Here is an 8,408-nt window from a genome sequence, read left to right as displayed (position 1 = left end):
GCATTGCTTCCCTGTCTGCCTTGCCTTGGGGGCCCACATCTTTAGCTAAGACTAGATAATGTAGTTTTACAAGAAAAAAAAATATAGCACCATGGAAACAGCCTGTGATAATGTCATCTGCTTTGGTTTTACTTGCTTTGTGATGTGGGGCAACTTCTTTACCTGTCCGTGCTCATATTCCTAGCCAAGAGCCCTTAGTAATACAAATGCTGGCAGCAAACACTCCGTGCCCTTAACTCCCTTGTGTGTTAATGCCACCCTAGAGGTAATAGGTTCAAGAAAGGAACTGAGAGCTCGTCCTTCAGCCCACATATTTGACAGGGACCGAGTCAGAAAGTCTCTAGAATTGAAAAGCAGGTCACTTCTGGCCATTGAAACACACAGACTTTACCCAGGAGGCCCAAATTGGCTTGAGCAATGCAACAGCCTTTATTGTTGTAGCAACACTGATATATATGCCCCATTCCTGGTCAGGGCTACCCCCACCCCACCCCACCCCACCCCACCCCTTGGTCCTTGTCACTGTGGAACTTTGTGGGGGGTGGGCTGGGGAGTGGCAGAATCCCTAAGCAGAGCTGGAGGGAGGCAAGTGGGACTTGTGAGTGTTGGGGTCACCTGGGACCAAGGGTTCAACTGGGTCAGGATACCTGAATCCTCCACCCAGATGGGGGCTGAGAACACTTGGATCCTGGGTTCAAAGCTGGGGTGGGGTCTGGAAAAGCCTTGGTCCAGGATTCAAGATCTGAGAATGCCTTGGTCCCAGTCCCCAGCTTTGGGGCTGAGCATGGGAGATAGGTGAGTCCCAGATTGGGGTTGGGGGGGAGTGTCTCTGGGCCCAGAGTTTGAGGTTGGCCATGGATGCTCTGGTCTCCAAGCCCCAGTTTTGGGCTGGATGTGGGTGTCTCTGGTTCTCAAGTTCAGGGCTGGGAAGACTCTGGTTTCCTAAACTGGGGGGCTGGGTATGAGGGAATATCCCAGTTTGGGACATGGGGGAAGGGTTGAAGTTGTCCTGTTTTTTGAACTGGGCAGGGGCTCCTATTTTAAGGACTGGGAAAGGGCTCTGGGTCTGGGCCAGGGTGGTGATGGCATTCTCCATGTCTTGGGTACAGATCCCAGGGCCCTAGGATCCAGCCTCCTGTTCTTGTCCCAGCGCCTCCAGCAGCAACCCCATTGGCGTCCGCTTGAGACCAATGCTCTCGATCTGGTTCTCAATCTTGTTCTTGAGGTTGCGCAGGCGCAGTGACGCGTGCACCAGGATCACTGTGGGCAATACCGAGAGGAGCGGGGTCAGTAGGATGGGACATCAACCTTTAGCTAATGGGGGCCCAGAGAAGGGAACTGGAGTACAGACAGACCAATGGCGTAGTCAGTAGCCAGGACGCCTCTGAACCCTGCTAGTGTGGCGGAGTAATGTGCTTCGCAACGGGCGTGGCCAGGGAGGGTGCCCAGTAATGGGGACGTGGCCGGTGGAAGGCACTTCATACTAGCAGTGACGCCCAGAAGGGCGGTTTTAAGAGGGGCGTTCCCAGGGAGGGGAGCAAAGCCAGGGAAGGCGCTTTGTAAAGGAGGTGTGGCCTTGCCCGCCGGGTGTCCCAGCCCCCTCTCAGCCCAGGAACCAGGGGAGGGCGGGCCTGGCGCCGTTTGCGAGCGGTGGCCGTCTTCCCGGCCATCTCAGGGTAGTGGAGACTCACGAAGCACGGGCCCGGCGATGCTGAGCAGGAAGGTGCAAGCGCCGCCCGCGGCCCAGAGAACGAGGAGGCTGACGGCAAGCACTGCGGCCAGGCAGGCGGCTGGGTGGCTGCGACGGCAGCGGCGCACGGCTGCTCGAGTCTCAGCCGCCCACACCAGCATGCCAAGGGCCACCGCCACTACCAGCGCGCTTAGGAGGGTGTGCAGCGGGCGCACGTACCTGCGGGGACAATGGAACTAAGCTAGCCGGGCAGGCGGGGAGAGGGCCGCCTGGCCCCCGTGCCTCCCAGACCACCGTCCACCAGAGTCCGTGCCCCAAGAGCTTTGGTTCCCACCCCCACCCCCCGCCCCCGCTCCGGACCCTCCAGCCCGGCAAATACTCCCATCAGCCCTGTCTCCAACGGTCCACCCTTCAGGGATTCCAACTCCCAGGAGCCCTGGGCTCCCCTGTGGACCCTCATTTCTTCCTTGTCAATCCTACAGTCCCATCTTCCTGAGATCTCCTGCTTCAGGCCCTCCCATACCGCTAGGCCCCAGGGCTCACAGCCTTTCCCTGCTCTTCTTTCCTTCCAACCCTACCCCTGCAGGACCCACTCCAGCCATCCCCCTCATTCCAACGTGCCCCAAAACCCACTCTTTGCAAAGGCCCAGCCCTTGCAAATTCCTCTTCCAGTCCTTCTGTTTTCATACATTTCCCTCTCCCCAGGCCCAGAGTCCCTTCCAGACTTCCTCCCCCTTCAAATTCCCCCTCCAGTTTCCCATTTCCTATAGATTCCTCCCTCCATCATTACTAGAACCCCTTCCAGGTTTTCAGTGCCACTTAACTTCCAGTCCTACCCAAGTCCCTCTTCCAGGTTCTCCATCCCTCCCTGGTCTCAGGCCTTCCATCCCCGGGTCCTCCCTCTAGACAAGTTCCCCAACAGGTACCTGCTCCTGGAGCATTCCAATTATAGCCAGGCCTCTCTCCAAGCCCAGATCCTCCACAAGTCCACCCTTCAACTTGACCACGTCCTGTCCCTGTCGTAAGTCCTCCAAGGCCATCTTAATCTGGCCCCATCACCCCTCAGGCACAGTCGTGTCCCACTTTCCGGCCCTCCTTATCTTCAGGCCCACACTTCCCCCTACCCCCACAGGACCCACTCCAGCCGCCCCCCCATCCCAACCTGCCCCTAAACCCACCCTTTGCAAAGGCCAACCCTTTCAGATTCCTCTTCCAGGCCTTCTGTCTCCCAGTTTCCCCTTCAGTTTCACACTCTACTGAATTCGCCCTTCAAGGTCTTGCAGCCCCCTCAAAATCCCGCGGATCCACCCTCCATGCCCAGCGGGCGCCCCCGGCCAACCTGCGCCTCCCTCCCTCCCTCACCCGGCCAGAGCGAGACCGAGGCCGAAGCAGATAAGGTAGTTGGTTTGATAGTAGAGAAGGTTGTTGATGACGCGGTGGCACCATCGCTGCGGGTCGCGTGGATCCGGGGCCGCCAGACGCGCCGACCCCAGAACGAAGTCGTCCAGGGCGCGTAACGGTGGCAGCCGCACCTCCGACATCCTGCCGGTCGATGTAGCTGGACCAGTCAGAGGACCGGCCGGACTACAACACCCGTTCTACACCGCGCCACCGTGGGGCACACCGGGAAACGGAGTCTGGGCCCTGCAACCGCTACCCTGACGACCTAGTGGACTGCGCAGGCGCAGCAGCACACGTGACCGAAAATACCAACAACACGCCGGAACTGTATGGTAGCAGGGGCCGCTGGGAAATTAAGTCTCCGCCGCGGGGCGAGGCATTCCCGTCCACCCCCAGGCGGGGGCGCCACGGGGACGGTTCTGGGCGGTGCTGGCAGCTCTGGCACACAGAGGCCAGACATTAGAGGACATGCAGAGACTGTCAGAAGGACCCGAGCAGGATCCCACTTCCTTCCTGTCAGGGTCCAAGAGGTTCACACCTTTCCAGGAAACTCCTGCAGGGCTTTATCAGCCTCATCTCCTCCAGGCCCCACTCCCGAGGTCCAGCCATAAATACTACTAAGGGCCTTTTATTCATATGCATCATATCAGAGATCGTCTCTTTCTGGTAAGTCTTTTAAAAATCCCCACAGGTTGGATTAGGGCACCCACTCTGGGTCCCTAGCAGTCTTCTCCAGGCTGGGAGCCCCAGGGGGGCCGCTGTCTCTCTGAGTCCCTGGCCTGGCTCTGCGGGCACACAGTCATCAAGAAGTGCTTGGAGCGACTGAGCTGTTTAGGCATTGCTCTTAAGAGTGGAAAGTGGGCACCTGCTCCATTAATGTTTGCTGGCTGGTGGCTTCCACAGCACTCCCACCCCCGCACAGGCTTTGCAGTCTGCCACTGCAGGTCCCTAGCACAACCCACAGGGTCCTTAAAAGTCATCGTCATCACAGATGTCAAGGTACACATCGAAAGCCTCTCTGTTGCAGTTTCCATCGGGAGTGAAGACATATTTGTGGAAGGTCCCATCTACACAGATGGCTGGAGGAGTGGGGGAGGATTGGAAAAGGTTAGATGCTGCCAAAGCCACACACTCCAGTCCTCTCAGGTGTCCCATGGCCCAGGGTCTATCTCCAGGTCTTTGCCACATGCCATCTCCCTTAGTGATGGTGGAAGTGAACCACCCATTTGGCTCCCTCAGGCCTCCCAAGCCCTAAAATTCTTTCAGATCCAATTTGTAGGCCTTCACCCATGCAATACCCCCCAGTCAAGGGCTATTCCCACTCACCAATGACAGAGTTGACATTCTTGGAAGTGTTGCGACCAAAAGCACAGATGCAGGCTGACTCAGCAGGCACGGTGAAGCTCGCCAGGCTCCACTGAGAGTCCACATACTGCCCAATCATAGGCCCCACCTTGCCCACGCGAGCCAGCCTGCAGGCAACACTGGCTAAGCCCAGGTGTGATATATGGGCAGGGGATGGGGGTGAGGCAGGGTGGGGCAGGAGGCACTCACGCAGAGCGGCGGTTGAGGCGGGTATCCTTGAGAGCAAATATATGGACTGTGCCCTTATCACTGGATGCACACAGGAAGGAAGAATCATGGCTGAAGTTGATGCTGAAAGACAGACCAGCGGTGATGCCCACGTGTCATGTGGTGTGGGGTCAGGAGCCCACCACGCATACCCTGTGCTCACCAGTAGAGGGTGGCGGGGTCAGTGCCTCGGCGCAGCTCCACCAGCTTCTCCTTGGACTGCGTGTCAAAAAGGCGAATAAGGGTGCCCTTCTGAGAGGCCGAGGCCACTACCGTGCCTGGCTGGTTCAGAGACACGCAGGCCACGTCGCTCTGATGTGCATTGATGGTAAACGGAGCAGATGAGGTGCCGGGCTTTGTGCTTGCCAGGTCCTACGGTAGAAGGAGCAGTTTGGGCTTGGGGTAGGTGGTGGGGAGGTAAGTTGCCAAGAGTCCACAGGGAGAGCCAGCCCACCTACCCACCCCTGCCCACTGGACAGCTCACCACAAGTTGCAGGCTCCCGCACTTGTGTCCTGGGAACACTAGCAGTTGTTTCTCCAGGCTGGGGCAGAGGTCACAGAGTCCTAGGGTGGGGAGGGGGGCTGGTAAAGAGGACATCGGGGCCAGGCAGGGTCTCAGGATGGACAGAGCTGGATAAGGGCCGGACTTCAACCTTCCATGATACATGTTACCCACAGAACCCACAGGGGGCTTGCCCTCAGGCGTGTTCCCCATCAAGGCAGATTCCCTGCCTCCCTATGCAGCTGTGGCAGCCCCAGGAGGCCCAGGAATCCCTGGCATACCCATTAATGTCCTTAATGAGCCTTTCTGCTCTGCTATCTGAGTTAGCCAGGGGTGAGGCGGGGCCGAGAGTAGAGAGAGAGAACTGGCTAAGGATGGGAAAATGGATAGACTGGGAGTGTGGGCATCTCAGCCCATTGGAGCATCTCAGCCCATTGGAGCATCTCTATGCAAAGACTCTCTCCCTGCCTCTCTTTCCCAGTTACTCTCTGTGTGCCCCTTTCTGTCTCTCTTCATTTCTGCCCCTCTGCCCCATCCACTGCCTCCTGCCACTACACCTGCATCTCTGGGTCCTCTCACCCTTGGGGTTGTCCCGGGTGTCAAACTCAAACAGCTTTCGGGGATTGTCAGGGAAGGAGTACACATAGATGCGGTTCTTCAGCACGATCACGATTCTGTGGGCATCACACAACACAGGATGGTCGTGAGGGGAGGGCAGGGTGCCCATGCAGGACTAACCCTCTAGCCTGCTGTGGGGACCTCCGACCTCCCCCACCCCCAGCCCACCTCAGGCTCACTTGTCATGGCGCATGCGCACAGCCAGCACTGGCTTGGTGAAGGTGAACTCCAGCACCAGCTTGTCCTTGGAGTCCTTGCCCTCCCGGGCATCGTCCCAGATCAGCACTGCTGGGCAGGTGGGTGTGTTGTCGGGGCCAAGGTTTAGGGTGAGGGGCAGCCCTGGTGACACAAGACCTACCCCTACTCCCCATGGGACCTCAACCCACTTGCTTAACCTTTTGCTAACACCCAATATGACCTCACACAGCATGAGCACTTGTAGATGTGATTCCTGAGAAGACAGGTTCTAGAACCGTTATACTCATTTACAGATGAGGAAGCTGAGGCTCGAAGGGGTTTTCTATCTAGCCAAGGACCTCACAACCCATCAGCAACCAAGCAGGGACTCACATCCAGGCCTATAACTTCTCATCAGTAACTATTTCTGCCTCCAGGGTCCCAGCTCATACCCCCCAGAAGATTTCTGTGAGGAATCCTAGGGCATCTTTTGCCATGTCCCAGTGGGATCAACAAAAGCCCTTAAAATAAGATGGTGCTTGAGACTCAAAGCAAGAGGGCACTGGGGAGACAGCCCCAAGATTTTAAAACCTGTTAGTTGTGTGACCTTGGATAAGTCACTTAACCTCTTTGGGCCTCAGTTTCTTCATCTGCAAAAATGGGGATGATGATACTTCCTACCACACAGAGTTACTGTGAGGATTAAATGAGTTAATACATGTAAAGTGGTAACAACAGCACCAGGCTCACAGCAAGCGCTCCATAGGTAAGGACATGGCATACAGGAGGCATTCAATAAGAGTTTGTTAAATGAAGACAAAACACCAAGCTTCTCAAGCGATAAGATCCAGGACTTGTAAGCTGTAGGCCTCACTGTGTGACTCTGAGTTACTCTGACATCTTCATTTGCCAGAGCCTCCGGGAGGCCAGGATTCCAGGGAATCTGGGCCAAGGGTGGGACCGGATGAGGACACTTACCTGAGATCTCTGAGAACTTGGGGCTGCTACCACCGCCCACCAGGGCCAGCAGGTTGGAGCGGTGCAGCATCTCCACCAGGCCCATGCTGCCCACCTGCTCATGGTCTGGACAAGGACCAGGGTGTCAGTATGGGTGGGTGCCAATGCCCAGCCCAGCCCTTCTGCCCATTGCCCCTCCCCCACCAACAGCTCACCCAGATGCCCCTTCTCCATCAATGGCTCCACGTTGTAGATGCGCACACCTGTCTCCATAGCACAGCAAAAGCAGCCTGGGGACGGGAGGAATCCGGGCTGCCTCAAAGGATGCCCAGGTGGGAAGCTAGGGGCTTAACACCCACCTCTGGCCATTCTCTCCCACCCTCCCTCCCAAAAGGGCACAGGCACAAGCCTCTCTCACTTTGATCTTGGTTGAAACGCAGACTGGTCACTCCTCGAAGTGGCTGCTGAGTCATGGTCCAGGATTGCTTCCCTGGACACAAATGGGGGTAGGGTTGGGAAGAGTCCTGGGGTCTGTTCTCTGAGTCCTAGAACTCCTGTCCCCAACTGATTTCTTCTTCCTTCTCCCACTCTGCTACCTAACCCCAGCAGGACTGCAAAGACGACAAAATCAGAGGGAGAATCCTAGGGTCTCCACTCTAAGCTCCCAAGACCCCAAAGAGCATGGACAGGAACATTCACATCTTCTTACACTTGGTTGACTCCAGCTCTCTCGGCCTACCCTGACCTGGACACCCCCACCTCCTCCTTACTCCCTCCCTGACTTGCTGCTTATCAAGAGATAATGGGGTAGGGGGTATCCCAGTGATATCTCCTCTCTACCCTCAGCCAATCCTGGCCCCAGTGCCCAACATGGCCTGGAACCACCCCCTACCCACTTCTCACCTTTACACCTGGACCCAGCACCTAAGTCTGCCTGTCAATAAATGGGGAAAGGGGGCTCAAACATCCACCTCTTCCTGCACCTCCCTGACCTGGCTCTGAGACCTGCTACGTTTGGTCCACCGCTCACAGGAACTCCCCCGCCACATCCTTCTACTCCAACCTATTCTACCACTCCAGAGCTCTCTCACACCTTCCTTCCTCACAGGCTTCCTGAAGTCCCTTCAGGATCCCATTCTCACCTCCACACAACCCCTTCTCATGACATGCTAACTTCTGTCCAACCATGGACAACCTGGGCCTTCCCCCAGACCCCTGTATGCCCTAAAGACCCTACCTCAGGATTCCCTTATCACTCCAAATCCCCCACCCCTGGGACATACCCTTCCATGTGTTCTGCTGTCCCTGACTCTGACATGGGTTGGCTTGGACATCCCCCCAGGAATTGCATCCCCCTAAGGTTCCTCCTCCAGACCCCCTATCATCTCCCCAAGACCCTGCTCCAGGGCACCCCAACCCCTCAAAACCCTTGCCCAGGACACACACTTTCCAAAACCCCTACCTGGGACAACTCAAACCCCCCCCCCCCCG

At 57.0% G+C, this 8,408-nt stretch overlaps 2 protein-coding genes across 4 annotated transcripts in view; both read right to left on the bottom strand.

Annotated features, from left to right (window-relative positions):
* Positions 1 to 409: 409 nt before the first annotated feature.
* PRAF2 (PRA1 domain family member 2) lies at positions 410 to 3,358 on the bottom strand. Its single transcript, XM_007120931.4, has 3 exons — positions 3,053 to 3,358; positions 1,692 to 1,909; positions 410 to 1,260 (listed from the first exon to the last, which is right to left on the bottom strand). The coding sequence occupies exons 1-3, from the start codon at positions 3,229 to 3,231 to the stop codon at positions 1,121 to 1,123; spliced, it is 537 nt and encodes a 178-aa protein (XP_007120993.1). The 5' UTR covers positions 3,232 to 3,358; the 3' UTR covers positions 410 to 1,120.
* Positions 3,359 to 3,709: 351 nt separating this feature from the next.
* Positions 3,710 to 8,408, bottom strand: part of WDR45 (WD repeat domain 45) — a 5,338-nt gene continuing 639 nt past the window's right edge. Inside the window, exons 2-11 of one of the 3 annotated variants that reach the window (XM_007120928.4) lie at positions 7,336 to 7,407; positions 7,133 to 7,207; positions 6,939 to 7,043; positions 5,963 to 6,068; positions 5,745 to 5,839; positions 5,148 to 5,227; positions 4,827 to 5,035; positions 4,646 to 4,747; positions 4,418 to 4,563; positions 3,710 to 4,170 (exon numbers count right to left, since the gene is read on the bottom strand). In XM_007120928.4, coding sequence (XP_007120990.1) covers positions 4,061 to 4,170; positions 4,418 to 4,563; positions 4,646 to 4,747; positions 4,827 to 5,035; positions 5,148 to 5,227; positions 5,745 to 5,839; positions 5,963 to 6,068; positions 6,939 to 7,043; positions 7,133 to 7,207; positions 7,336 to 7,390 — 1,083 coding nt within the window. In that variant the 5' untranslated portion in view covers positions 7,391 to 7,407 and the 3' untranslated portion in view covers positions 3,710 to 4,060. Of the gene's footprint in view, positions 4,171 to 4,417; positions 4,564 to 4,645; positions 4,748 to 4,826; positions 5,036 to 5,147; positions 5,228 to 5,744; positions 5,840 to 5,962; positions 6,072 to 6,938; positions 7,044 to 7,132; positions 7,208 to 7,335; positions 7,408 to 8,408 lie in introns of all 3 variants that reach the window. The other 2 variants (XM_028482640.2, XM_007120930.3) reach the window with 2 other exon arrangements.

This window comes from Physeter macrocephalus, chromosome 21 (assembly GCF_002837175.3).
Source record: "Physeter macrocephalus isolate SW-GA chromosome 21, ASM283717v5, whole genome shotgun sequence".
Taxonomy (NCBI): Eukaryota; Metazoa; Chordata; class Mammalia; order Artiodactyla; family Physeteridae; genus Physeter; species Physeter macrocephalus.
This window is presented reverse-complemented; position numbering and strand designations above follow the sequence as displayed.